Source organism: Camelus dromedarius, chromosome 24, assembly GCF_036321535.1.
Source record: "Camelus dromedarius isolate mCamDro1 chromosome 24, mCamDro1.pat, whole genome shotgun sequence".
Classification (NCBI taxonomy): Eukaryota; Metazoa; Chordata; class Mammalia; order Artiodactyla; family Camelidae; genus Camelus; species Camelus dromedarius.
This window is the reverse complement of record NC_087459.1, coordinates 1,384,215-1,397,637: the sequence shown is the minus strand read 5'-3', so window position 1 is coordinate 1,397,637 and position 13,423 is coordinate 1,384,215. Positions and strand designations below refer to the sequence as shown.

At 45.7% G+C, this 13,423-nt stretch overlaps 1 protein-coding gene across 4 annotated transcripts in view; it reads left to right on the top strand.

Moving 5' to 3' along the window:
* The window catches only part of SNX29 (sorting nexin 29), a 591,891-nt gene that overhangs the window by 106,108 nt on the left and 472,360 nt on the right, over positions 1-13,423 (top strand). The window contains exon 1 of one of the 4 annotated variants that reach the window (XM_031433266.2): positions 34-123. The exons of 2 other annotated variants lie outside the window; for them this stretch is intronic. In XM_031433266.2, the coding sequence (XP_031289126.2) occupies positions 117-123 (7 nt within the window). In that variant the 5' untranslated portion in view covers positions 34-116. Of the gene's footprint in view, positions 1-33; positions 124-261; positions 314-13,423 lie in introns of those variants that run through there. One more of the 4 variants, XM_064478171.1, reaches the window with a different exon arrangement.

Below are 13,423 nucleotides of genomic sequence, written 5' to 3'. Positions count from 1 at the left end.
GGGCGGGGCCGCGGGCGGGCGGGGCGCGCCGTCTCCCGGCCTGTCTGGAGCGCGGCGGCGGCAGTGGCGGCGGCAGTGGCGGCGGCACGACAAGCACCGGCCCGGGGAGCGGCACCATGAGCGGTGAGTGGCGGCCTGGCCGCTGTCACCCGCCCCGGCCGCCCCGGTTCCCGCCGCTCCAGCTGCACACTCCGGCCCCTAAGTCCCTGCGTCCCGGCTTGCTGGCGGACCGCGTCCCATCGCTCCCAGTTTTCTGACCCCATATACGCCCAATTCATGGCCCCTGGACACCTGCACGTCTCTGGCATCCCAGGTCCAGGCACTCCTAGTCCCCTGACTCCTGTCCGTCAGTTACAACCAGCTCCTGGACACCTGTCCCCCAGACTCCCAGTCCCTCCCGCTCCTCCGACACCCTTGCCCAGTTACCAGACTCCTAGTTCTCAGACCTCCGGTGTTAGGGTCCCTCCTAACTCCTGGACCCCCTGAGTCCCAGTTTCCAGTTACGGGTCCCCCTGTTCCCCAGTCATTCCCACTACCTAGGCCCCTGTCCCCAGTCACTCCAGTCCCCACACAGGCAAAGAGTGTCGTCTCAAACACCCTTAGTTTGCAGACCCCTGAACCCCGTGTCCCCCGAAAGCCTTGGTTCCTAGAGGACTTTGAGTTCTCCACCCTCTTTGTCTTCCGCGTACCTCCTATTCCCGCGTCCGCTCTCCCCCAGTGCTTTGCTGTTCTAGTTACCAGTTTCCACTTTCTCATTTTCTCTCTCTGGTCGGTCCTTCTTGTATTTTGATAATTTATTATGTTTTTTAATACTCCAGCTCCTTCCACTTTTTTTTCTAGCTCATTTGAGGTTTCCCCTGCCCTGTCCTGCAGCCCTTCCCCTCTTGTCCCATGCTGAGCCCATCTGGGGACCCCTGCTCTTCCCAGTCCAACTCTCTCCATCCCACCAGCGAGGGGGGTGATTTTGGTGGGAGGCTGGGAGGTGTGTGTGGACAACTTGTCTTCAGTGTTTCTCAAGTTTAGTCCCTAGACTAGGATGTGTATTCTCAGTCCTTTCCACTGAAGAGATCTGTTGGTGTTTTGGTGCTAAGTCATTCCTGCGTGTTGGATGTGGAGATGGGAGTGACTCAGGGAAGCCTCACAGCTGCCCTGACTGGGATCTGGATTTACTTAGGAGGACCCGCCTACCCTCATTCTGCCAGTTTTTCCCTCGCTGTGGAATCGCCTCTAAAGAATCCCTGCAACCAGTCCTACTGGCCCTGGCCTTGCACTCAGGCATTTCTGGAGGTCAAGGCCGGGCAAGGTGGAGGCCATATGTCTCTCTTCATCTTCAACTTTTTTGTTTTAATTGAAGTGTAGTTGATTTATAGTATTGTGTTAGTTTCTGGTGTACAGCAAAGTGATTCAGTCATATATATGTATACATATTCTTTTTCATATTTTTTTTAAATTACAGGTTACTACAAGATATTGAATATAGTTCTCTGTGTTATACCGTAGGACCTTGTTGTTTATCATCTTTAACTTTTCTCTATGGATCTTTCCCCATAAGTTATGCGTCTTTAGTTTTGCTCTTCAGTGAGCAAGATTTGTGAAATTGATGGCCCTAATGAGGGAGCTGGGGAGGGGAGTTTTCCCGGGAGATAGTCCAGCTTCTGTTTGTCAAATGAATGATTTTTGGCTTACTTAGAGCTTCTGGTCCTTGAACATTAGTGATACTACAGCAAAGTTGTGATGAGCTCGTTTCCCCTCAGGAGGTAATGTAGCCTGGACTCAGTGCAGACCCTGGAGGCAGACAGCGTGGGTTCAAATCCCGGCTCTGCCACATAAAGCTGTGTGATTTAGAGCAGGTTACTCGACCATTCTGGAAGTCTCAGCAGAAATGGGCTAAATAATAGTACCTGTCTCCCAGGCTTGTTGCAATGATTAAATTTAATTACTCGGATAAAGTACTGTGCCTCTCACACGGTATGTGGTCAGGAGCTTGGAGCTGCTGCTGTTATTTCTGTAAGGACCCCTGTGGGGTTCAGGTGGGGTTGTTTTCTGCCCCAGCTCCAGGATAAGGGCTGGGGGCTAAGCACGCCCTGAAAATCTTTTCCTTTTGATGTGACTGAGGAGTCTCTGCCTCAGGCTCACAGTTCTGGACCCTTCTTTCTTCTACCCTCAATGGCAGAAGCAAGTGAAATTGACAAGCCAAGGGAACCTGACCAATGTATCCTTCAAGGAGCAACTTAATATCAAAACTAAGGAAGTTTTAAAATTTAATTTAAAAAAATCATTAGGTCTAAGGTGAAATTACAAAAGGAACCGAACAAATGGCTTTTTTAGGAAAAAGCAGTAAGGATGAAAATCTTCTTTTGGAAAGAGTGATTGAGGTAGAAAACGTGGTTGCTGAGGATGGAAGGGGAAGTCCAAGATATTTTCAATCGTTCCATGAGGATACAGTTGAAATGGGGTTTTCCACCTGTGGGATTAATAATTGGCACAGAAAAAAATGTGGCATGGAAATATTTCCTTTCTTTCTTTCTTTCTCTCTTTCTCTCTTCCTTCCTTCCTTCCTTCCTTCCTTCCTTTCTTTCTTTCTTTCTTTCTTTCTTTCTTTCTTTCTTTCTTTCTTCCTTCCTTCCTTCCTCCCTCCCTCCCTCCCTCCCTCCCTCCCTTCCTTCCTTCCTTCCTTCCTTCCTTCCTTCCTTCCTTCCTTCCTTCCTTCCTTTCTTTCTTTCTTTCTTTAATAGAAAATTTCAAGCAAAAAAAAAATAGAACTTAGAATTATTCTAAGGAATAATTACCAACTCATGACCAGTTCACCCATGTACCTGGCTCCTTCCTACATCTCTCCTCAGTTTATTCTGAGGCAAATCCCAGACACTTGTTTCATCTGTAAATTTTTTAACGTTTCCCTAAAATATAAGGACTCCTTTTTTAAAGACATAGCTCAGTCTATTATCATATCTTATAAGAAATTACCAATAATTCATTAACATCAGATAGTCAATGTTCATATTTCCATGATTGCCTTGTAATTTTGTTTTATAGTGTATTTTTTAAACCCAAGGTCTATATAAGGTATAAACAATGCAGGTTGGTTTGTCTTTTAATTTTTTTAGGTCTCTCTTTTTTAAAGTTTAATTGTTATTTTTTTAATGTTTAATGTATTCACAGAATTGTGCAAACATCACCATAATAAATTTTAAAACATTTTCATTACTCCAAAAAGAAACCTCATACCCATTAGCAGCTGTTCTTCATTTTCTGTCCTCTCAGCCGGGCAACCATCAATCTACTTTCTCTCTCTTATGAATTTGCCTATTCTGGATATTTCATATAAATCAAATCATACAGTATGTGGCCTTTTGTGTCTGACTTTCTTCACTAAGTATCATGTTTTAGGGTTCATCATATTGTAGCATGTACCTACTTCATTCCTTTTTGTGACTGAATAATATTCCATTGTATGGATGTTCCACATTTTGTTTATCCACTCATCAGTTGCTAGACACTTGACTTGTTTCCACCTTTTTGGCTATTATGAGTTATGCTACTGTGAACACTCACGTGCAAGTTTTTGCATGGACATATGTTTTTATTTCTCTTGGGTAGAATTTATTTCTCAGAGTAGAATTGCTGGGTGCATTTGAGGAACTGTCAAGATTGTTTTCCAGAGCAGCTGCACCATTTTTCATTCCCAACAGCACTGTATGAGGTTCTGGTTTCGCCATGTCCTCACCAATAGCCTCTTTGATAATAGCCCTTCTAGTGACTGTGAAGTGGTGTCTCTTTGTGGTTTTGATTTGCATCTCCCTAATGAGTAATGATATTGAGCATCTTTTCATGTGCTTATTGGCCACTTTAGAGAAATGTCTGTTCAGGTTCTTTGTCTTTTTTTTTTTTTTTTTTCCCTAATTGGGTTGTTTTTATTGTTGAGCCGTAAGAATTTTATGTAATTTCTGAGTACAAGTCCCTTATTAGATATATTTGCAAAAAATATTCTCCCATTCTGTGGGTTGTTTTTTTGCTTTCTTGATGATACCCTTTGAAGCACAGTCTTTTTTTAAACTGTAGGTTCCCCTTTCATCTCTCTCTCCTTTTTTTTTTTTTTTTTTGCCCCCTTGCAGCTTTTGTTGAAGGAAACAGTTTATCCTGTAAGGTTTCTTTGTGGGATTTTGCCGATTGCTTCCTTTTGGTGTAGTTTGACATGTTTCTCAGTCTCTTGCATAGCCTATAAATTGGCAATTAGAGCCTGCTATGTTTTGTAGCTGAAAATGTTTGAGTCATGTCAGATGGGTACAAGGCCGAATACATTAAGTGAAAATAACCAGGAAGTGGAATGGTTAGGTAATGCATACACAAGATAAATGAGCATCATGAGGCCAAAAACAACTTAGATGACCATTAATAGGGAGTAGACAAAATATATGTGGTATGGTCACATGATGGAAATCCTCAAAGATGTTAAAAAGAATGAATTAGAATTACGTACATCACTGTGGCTATACCTCAACATTAATGTTCTCTAAAAAAAAAAAAAGCAGGGTGCAGAATTATACCTTGATGCACATTAAAACGTGCACATGAAACAATGTTTATGGATTCATATATGTATGTAGAAGTAAATTGTTGCCAGGAAGATGGATACTTTCCAAATGTGGGTGGTTGTCTTAGGGTGATAGTGGTCATGATTTATTTGTTTCTCTTTAAAGAATCCAATAGTTAGGAATGCTTAATTATCAACCTCTGCTAGCTAAGGAGCTCTGATTTTCAGATAATGCTTTTGCTCTTACTGGGAAAGTAGAACTTGTAGGGGCAGAAAGCCGTTATGATTCTCAAGCATTATCTTTTGGAAGACTTTATATTTGAAGGTCCTTGATGCTCCTTTCCATCAGTAATTATTCTGTCACAAATCCTTCTTAAGTTAGAAAGACACTGAAATCCTCATTTCAAGGGCTGGCTAAAGTCAGACCCAGAGATGTGAAATAATTAGTGAAACAAAAGCTCTAAGGGCTGAAAACACCAGAGTTTGGGGCTTAGTGGATAATTTACTGCTGCTGTTTCTTGTCCGATGTTTAGGTACATTTTAGCAGCTATTTCTTACTTTATGGAATGTTGAAGGTCATGGTTTTCTCTTTGGCATTGCTGGGTCATCGCCAGCAGTGGTTTGTATTTGGAATGAAGAATCAGCTGAAATGAGTGAATGGAAAAAAGAGAATGTCTGGTTTTCATTTAAAGCAGAAAAAGTGATGCTATGACCCCCCTCCCCCCAACTATGAAGGCACTGGGTTGATCTTTTATGGCAGATGGTAAGAAGTAAGTGTTCCACTGTCAGCAGACATTTAATCACCTTCTTTGCGAGCAAGTGGCCATGGACTCAACCCCACCGATCTCCACTCTCACACTCCCTTGTTGCATAGCTGTGCCTGGGTAACCAACAGGAAGTCAAGTGCTTAGAGGCCTTAAATTTGGAACTAAAATCCAAGATTTTATGGACTTCTCTAAATTCTGGCAATGTGAACATAATCCCAGATAAAGCACTTTGCATCCTGCCACCGTCTTGACTTTGCATAGGCCCTGCTTTCTCAACAGGGTCATGTCACCCCCATGGGGGCGAAGCATCCACTCTTATGTATAAAGCACAGTGTGCATGATGTTCAGTATATCTGTGGTATTAAAATTTCATGGACAGGGTGATTAAGAAAAAAGTGTCTAAGAAGGATCCTAAGAGGGAATGAAAAAAGATTGAGAAACACTGACATAGGCTGAAGTAATCCTATCACTATCATAAAAATTTGACTTTTACCCTTAACATTTCTGGGTACAACTTTATGATACGGCTACATGGTCTTCATCCTGATCATTTTTGTGGACTTAATAACCTATCAGTAATCCATCATTTTACATGGTGCATGATTTTTAAATTATTGACTTTGCCTGTGGAAATTTATCCCCCTCCCTTTTTTCCTTTTGTTCCTATTATAAGTAGTAGTGCAGCGAACATTTTTGTTCAGGGTAGTTTTCCTTCCTTTCGGTTGTGTCTTTAGGGTGATTTCCCTGAAGCAGCATTAACATGAAAGTGTCGACTGTTCTTGATGGCTCTTTGTGCCAAAGCTGCTGCACTAGTTTAAAATGCTTCCTGGTAAGAGTGAGGCACCAGTGGCCGCGGAGCCTGGCCAGAGAGTCAGGGTTCAACATCCACAGTCGTTTGTTGGGTGACAGTTTGGGGCATCTTCTGTCACTTAGCAAAGGGCTGTACCGCTGGTGTTGGTTGGAGTGAATTGAATGAACGTACCAGAAAATGTTTTGTCAGAGTGATGGGTATGTTAACCAGGACCCTTTTCAACTGCATGTGGCAGAAGCTGATTTCAGCACAGCGGGAGTTGAAAGCATCTTGTGATGGGAAAGTCTAGGGATAGAGCTGGCTTCAGGCTCAGCTGGTGCTCGGAAAGTCATCGGGATGAGCTTTCTGTCCAGCTCACAAGTCTGCTTTCCCCTCTGTTGGCTTCACCTCAGGCAGCCTCTCCTCCATGGAGGCAGGAGAGCTCCCAGCAGCTCCTGGGTCACATCCTACACTGTAGCAGTACTCAGGCAGAGCAGGCTTCTTTCCCAGTTGCTCCAGCAGAAGTCCTGGGGCTGACTCCCAGCAGACTGGCTGGCCATGTGGCTGTTCTGGAACCCCTTACCAGCCCAGATCAAATGCCCAGCCCAGAGCCCAAGGGTGGTGTCTGTCCTACATGTCTGGAGGGAGGATGAACTGAAGGGGGAGGATTGTTGTAATTTGGAGTGGGGTGGTCAGGGAAGGCCTTGCAGGGAAGGTGATGTCTGAGCAGAGACCTGAGGGAGGGGAGAGGGACTCCTGAGCAGCTGGATGGATGCCTTTTGCTGAGGTGGGAAAGAATGCGGGAGGGTTAGCTTTGGAGGCGAGGCATAGCAGTTTGAAGCCTGGGGGGGGGGTGGTGAGGACCCTTCCCCAGCCCTGACTTCTACCTGCCTATCCAGGAGCCCTCAGAGGCCTGGCCATAGTGCGTCCTCTGTCCATCCGACAGCCCCCTGCTGGGCATGGGCTCCCCGGCTTCCTGGGCTGGGACACCTGGCCCACTGACGTCTTGTTTCTCCTTGCTTGCAGCTGCATATTTTGGAAATCTGCTCTTTCCTCCTCCACCTTTAAAAAAAAGAAAGAAAAAAGCAAAACCCCAAAATGACATTGAAGACTATTGTGGAAACAGAATAATACCTATAAATATACCTTTCTAGCACATTAAATATTTAGGTTTTTAGGTATGCCACTTCAGTCTTTGTTCACAACGTACACATTTTTCATAATTGTACTGAGTCTACATTTGAATTAGTGTTTCTGCTTATTATAGCATTTATGCATGTTCCTTCTCTTCACAATTATTTAAAAATGCTGCATAACATTCCACTAAATTGATGTGCTGTAGTTATTTAACCTTTTTCCCTTTGTAGGAGGAGAAAGTCAATTTCATTTATGATGTTCTAGGATGGAACTGGCAAGCATTTTCTGTAAAGGGCCAGATAGTAAATATTTTCCGCTTTGTAGGCCATCTGGTCTCCGTCCCAGCTACTCATCCCTGTTGCTGTAGAAAAGCAGCGCAGGCAGTGAGTAAATGGAGGACTGTGGCTGTGTTCCAATAAAACTTTATTTAGAAGAACTTCAGCAGCTGGATTTGGTTTGGGGGCTGTGGTTTGCCCACCCATCTTCTAGAACACTGCAGGGAAAAGTCTGCACCCCCGATACTGTTTAGGTCGGGCTTAGGCTGCAGTGGAAAACACTTTGGGCTCAGGCAGTGCTAGATTTAACTCTTTTTTTTTTTTTTTTTTTTTGAAGAACTTGGGCAAGTTGTTGAGTTTCTCTGACTAAAAAGATGGAATGAAAGTGAATGATGATCGTATAGTACCTTACTCAGTCCCTGGAAGGCGGAGGGGGCGGGTGTAGTTACTTCTTAGTGTTCTCATTTCTCCTGTTCCTTCTTGACTTAGTTTCCTAGGGGTCAGGAAAATGCTTTGATGTCCCTGCTACTTTTTGTGTTCCCTGCTACACTGCTTTTCAGGACTCTGCCCTGTCTCCCTGGAGCCTTACCAGCAACAGGGAATTTCATTTTAAATGTTTCTTGGTGAATTTAGTACTTATTCAGTGGTAACATGCGGTGGTTAATTTGGTAGGTTTATAATTTGCATTTCTTCAGCCATGAGGGAAGATACAGTTTCTCCCCAGAGTGTTTGCACGCTGCACTTTTTCTGGTTTTCTTTTACAGCAAGGGTTGGTAGACTAGGCTGGACCCCTGTTTTGTCAATAAAGCTTTATTGGAACTGAGCCACACGCATTCTTGCTCTTGTCCATGGCTGCTTTTACACTCTGATGGCAGAGTTGAGTGGCTGTGACAGGGACCGCATGGCTTGAAAAGCCTAAAACATTTTCCATTTTGCTCGTTAGAGAAAATGTGTGCTGACCCCTGCTCTAGGGTGGATTCTTTGCCCCATTATGAGTCTGCTGTTGACCCAGTCTTTGTTTTTAGGCTTCACATGGTCACTTGAGTGGCCCAAGGCCATCTGCCTCCAAGCAGAGCCTGCCTCTTTCCATTGTGTGGTGGCAGACACTCTGTCCTTTTGTCCTCATCCAGCTGTGCCACTTCATCCTGCAATGCTGGGAACCAGCGCCCTGACTTTGGGGACGAACGATTGTCTGTTTTATGTGTTCCTGTGCGAATGCAGACACAACCAGCGCTTCCCTCAGTGCACTGCGCGCACGGGGCCCTGCTTCTGGGTCCTGGTCTGTTCTGGTCCTCTCTGGGGGGCCACAGAACTGACCTCTAAAGTCTTGATTCAGCAATTGTTCCTTCTGAGAGGAGGGCCACGTTAAAGCTTGTTTCTATCCCTGGGAAGGCTCACCACTCAGGCTGGGTGCGGGGAGTAGGCTCAGGGTCCCCCATAATCCCTTCTGCAGTAGAGATTATACCAGAGGTTAAAGGCTGGAAGGCAGGGGAGCACAGTTCAGAGAACAGTTTATTGGGCCCACGGCAGGAAGCTTTCTCAGAGAAAGTGACCATGAGCCCGCCATTCAGAGATTGGTTTTCTTTTGGTGGCCCTTTGCACAGGGAACCCTTTTTCTGCATTGAAGGTTACCTGTCCAAGAGGCTACCTAGTTTTGTGGAAGTCTGAAGGCCTGGGCTCTGGGGTAAAATGTTAGGTCTCTCCCCTCTGAGCTGTTTCTTCAACAAGTGATCAATGTCTCCAAGCCTCAGTTCCTTTATCTGTTACAGTGGGGCTGCCAGCACCTGCCTTACCTGTGGATGTAAAGGTTTAATGTGTTTCTCAGGATGGAAAATTGGTAACAGATTTGGCCTCCAGGCATGTTATGTTTGGTTCATGCAGAGTTGGCTGAAACACTACTCTAAAAAGAGTATAATTAAGTGCCAACTAATTGATATAAAGTTCTGAATTCACAGCTTCTCTCGACAGACCAGGAGGTGGGGCAACCCTGCGCTGGTGTTGCTGTGTGATTCCATCAGCTGGGGCTGAGTAGCAGCTGCCACCTCTAAAGGAGCATCTGCCTCAGTTCACGCAGCCTGCACCCTACCCTCTCTTCTGCCTTCCCTGCCCACTTCACTCATTTACATTCTCCACCTGACCCTGTAGGCATTGGAGGGGTCTGATTTGGCCTTGAATATGCCTTGGATCTGTAGTGGGCTGCCCTTTCTGCCCCCTCCTCCTCCATGTCTGCTTTCTTCCCATCTCTTTATTGGAATGGTGGTGGATTTCACAGGGGGAGGGGGGGGGTGGCAATCAAACAACAAAAACAGCAGTACAGCAGTACCAAATTCACCACTGGACCGAGAGCACCAGGCATCCCAGATGTCTGCAGATGTGGCTGAGTATGAATTCTACTAGTGACCACAAGTTGATGTCCTGTCCCTTGTGAAGCTCTGACGTGGAGTGCTGGCTACAGCGTGAGGGCAGATGGGAATGTGATGTTGATGTGGGCCTGGTCTGCAGCCTGCTGGGGACCCCTAACATGTAACCATCTTACCACTTACTGGGTGGCAATAAAGTCCGGAAACATAGACACTATAGTTTTAATTTTTAAAAACCTCCTCTGATTAATTCCCCTAGTGCTTTGGTTGGCAAACCATGGCCAGTGGGGTAAGTCCAGCCCAGGCCTGTTTTTGTAAACATCTACCCTCATTCAGTAGTTTATTAATGCATTGTCTATGGCTGCTTTTGAGACATACGAATGGAGTTGCGTAGTTGTGACCAAAGCCTAAAATATTTACCACCTAATACTTTACAGGAAAAGTTTACTGACCCCTGTTCTAGGGGATATTAAAGGCACAGGTTTGTTCAGTGAAAATCAGAAACACGCATCACCTGAGACAGCGCCCCACATGCTTACGGGGCTCCATAGAAATGCCATGTTAATTGCAGCTTTGCAGGGTGCACTGAACAAATCACATAGTATCACTGAATGTATCATGTGTTTGTTATATGAGAAAGTCATTTGTTGTGTATTCATCTGTGCTTCCAGATGTTATGGCCTCTGTGTAGATAATTTGGTTCAAGAGGAGATGGGAGCAAAGGGGCTTTTGGCCAGAGCTGGGAACAGCTGTCGTGGAAGGGGTGGCCTGGCCACTCTCGTGGAGGAAAGCTGTGCTGGACAGGGCAGCAGAGAAACGGGGTTGTGACTGGAACGGCGTGGAGGGGCAAGGCATGGTTTTTATTAAACTGGAGGGAGGTGTTATGACATCCCCACGTGCTGTAGGAATTGCGTAGATGAGAAGAAAAAATTGACGGTGTGGGGAAAAGAGGGACTTGCTGGAATGTGTCCTTGAGCAGGTGAGAGGAGATGGGGTTCAGAGCACAAGTGGGAGTTGAACTTAACTCTCTGTGAAATGGGATAATCAAACTTATTTATGTTAGGGCAGAATTTCCCTATTGTGGCACCACCGACATTTGGGCTGGATTCTTCTGCATTGTGGGGAGGCTGTCCTGTGTGCTGTGGGGTGTTTAGCAGCATCCCTGGTCTCTACCCACTAGATGCCAGTAGCAGCCCCCGAGTTGTGCCAAAAATGTCTTCAGACGTTGCCAAATGTGCTGCAGGGAGAGGGGAGGTGAAATCCTGGTTGAGAATCACTTATCTACACCATTTCTTTGTAGGGTCTTCTGTAAGTAAACCTCTTTGAGCTCTCCGTATTTGAGTTTGTCTGTTGTTTCCTGTTAGGACCCTGATTGATGCAGGAGTTAAGGAGTTACCAGCATCACACAGACACTCCCCTCAGTATAATCAGAAACGTGAAAGAGAAGTGAGCTTGGCTTTCCTACCGTGTGACTCAGCATGGTGCTGGATGCTCGCTGGAGCCTGTCCTGCCCTTCGGGGGCTCCTGCTGTAGTTGCGCCTTTGGCTAGGGATGTGCTCTGGGTCTCTGTCCACCTGTTGCAATCCTTCTCATAAAACATTTTTTTACTGAGGTGAAAGTCATATAACATAAAACCATTTATGCATTTAATACAATTAAAACAATTAACAGTGGTTAAATTGGAAATTTAACAATCACGGAAATAACCATTTTAAAGTGAGCGATTCAGTGGTGATTTAGGACATTTGTAATGTTGTGCGGCCATCGCCTCAATCTAGTCCCGAAACACTTTCATCACCCTCAAAGGACACCTGTTCCCACTAAGCAGTCGCATTCTGTCTGTATGGATTTACCTGTTCTAGTCCTTTCCATTTTTCAAGCACAGCTCGAGGTCCCGCTTTTTCAGTAAGAATGGTAGAGTGATGTGGTGGAAGGAGTCAGGCAGACCAGGGTCTCAGCCCTGCTTTGTGCCTGACCTTGGGCAGAATTTCTGGGCTGCAGTGGGCACCATCTTTTCCTCTTCTCCCTTACACCTGCTTAGTGCATGACAAGGGTTGGCCGTAGACCAGAGAAATGCCTTTACCTCTGCCGCTGTATAGAGAGGCAGGGAAGTACTGTTGCTTAAGTCATGATTACCTTGATCTCTTGGGTTGTGGCCAGGATCGTAGCAGGAATATACGAAGAGTGCCTTGGGGCATCTTGCTAATTTCCACCGCCCCTAGATGCCCGAGATGCTTTTTCACCCTTATGCCCACCCAGAGCAGCTAACACGGAGGCCTGGATTGGGTTGCTTTGCCTGCGCTCTGGAGAGTAGCCAGTTGAAAGCACTTCTTAGAGCCAGAGATTTTAGGCCTCTGAGGTATAGGATTGACCACAACAACAATAATAATAGTGCGCATGTATAAAGTGCTTGGTATAAACCAGGTAGTGTTATAGGTGCACAATATACATTCACTTATTTAATATGTAGCAGGTGCAGAGAGGTGAAGTAACTTGCCCATGGTCACACAGCTGGTGTGTCCTACTCTTAATCCCTGCTCAGTCTCCCCAGGATGTCACTGAAGGCTGGAGGTTTGTGGTAAAAATTAAAGTAGGATCTTACGGATTCTACACATTAAAGACAGACGACAGGGATACACCTGAACCAGGTGACTGATTTTCAGACACACGTGTGATTTCTGAGTTAGAGCCTCAGGGGGTCACTGCATTTCTCTGCCGGGCTTGTGGACCTGGGTGGGGGTATTCCCTGGGGTGCTTTTGCATTTTCTATTTTCGTTTTGATGGTGATCTAACAAGAAATTTAAAAGCAGCCTCTTCTGTGAATCACTTTGCTGTCTACCTGAAACTAACACAATGTTGTAAATTAACTATACTTCAATTAAAAAAAGAAAGAAAAGGAAGCCCATTCTGGCTTCTCTGGTTGGTAGTGCTGACTGAGGGTGACCTTTGGAGAGGGAAGGAAGCTCAAAGACTGGGGTTTCACAGAGAAATCATTCCCGAACCAGCAATGGGGCAGGTTTGTTCCAGGGGTTGAGAGTGAGCAAGATTTGGCAGGTGAACGAGCCAGGAGCCACGGGACGTGAAATTGAACCTCTCCTTGAGCACTTCCTGTAGTCCCATAGCATCGAGTGGGAGGTCTTTTCCTCTTGGCTTCAGTGCCCTGTTGAATGGAGCCACCTTTCCTTCTTTGTTGAGGATTAGGTACCAGGCACTTCATGGCTTAGCCCACAGTTGAGGCTCATGTAGCTAGGCGCCGGCTCCTCGCTCCTTTCAGTTGTAGCGGTTGAGACTGGAGGAGTCTTCTTGGCCCTGGGAGCAGTGGTCTTCCTTGTCCCCGGGAGAAGGTAAGAAAGAGACCTGGAGCACTGATTGCTCTGCTGCCTGTCTCCTCAGAGGCCCCTTGTGTGCGGGCTGCAGAGCTAGGAGGATCTGATCTCATGCAGAAGCCAGTTCCCAGAGATGGGAAGTGACTGTCCCTGTCACATGGCCAGCCAGCAGCCTGGCTGGGATGAGACCTTATGATGCCTTGTGACTTCCCACTAACGCTCCTTCCACTGTTC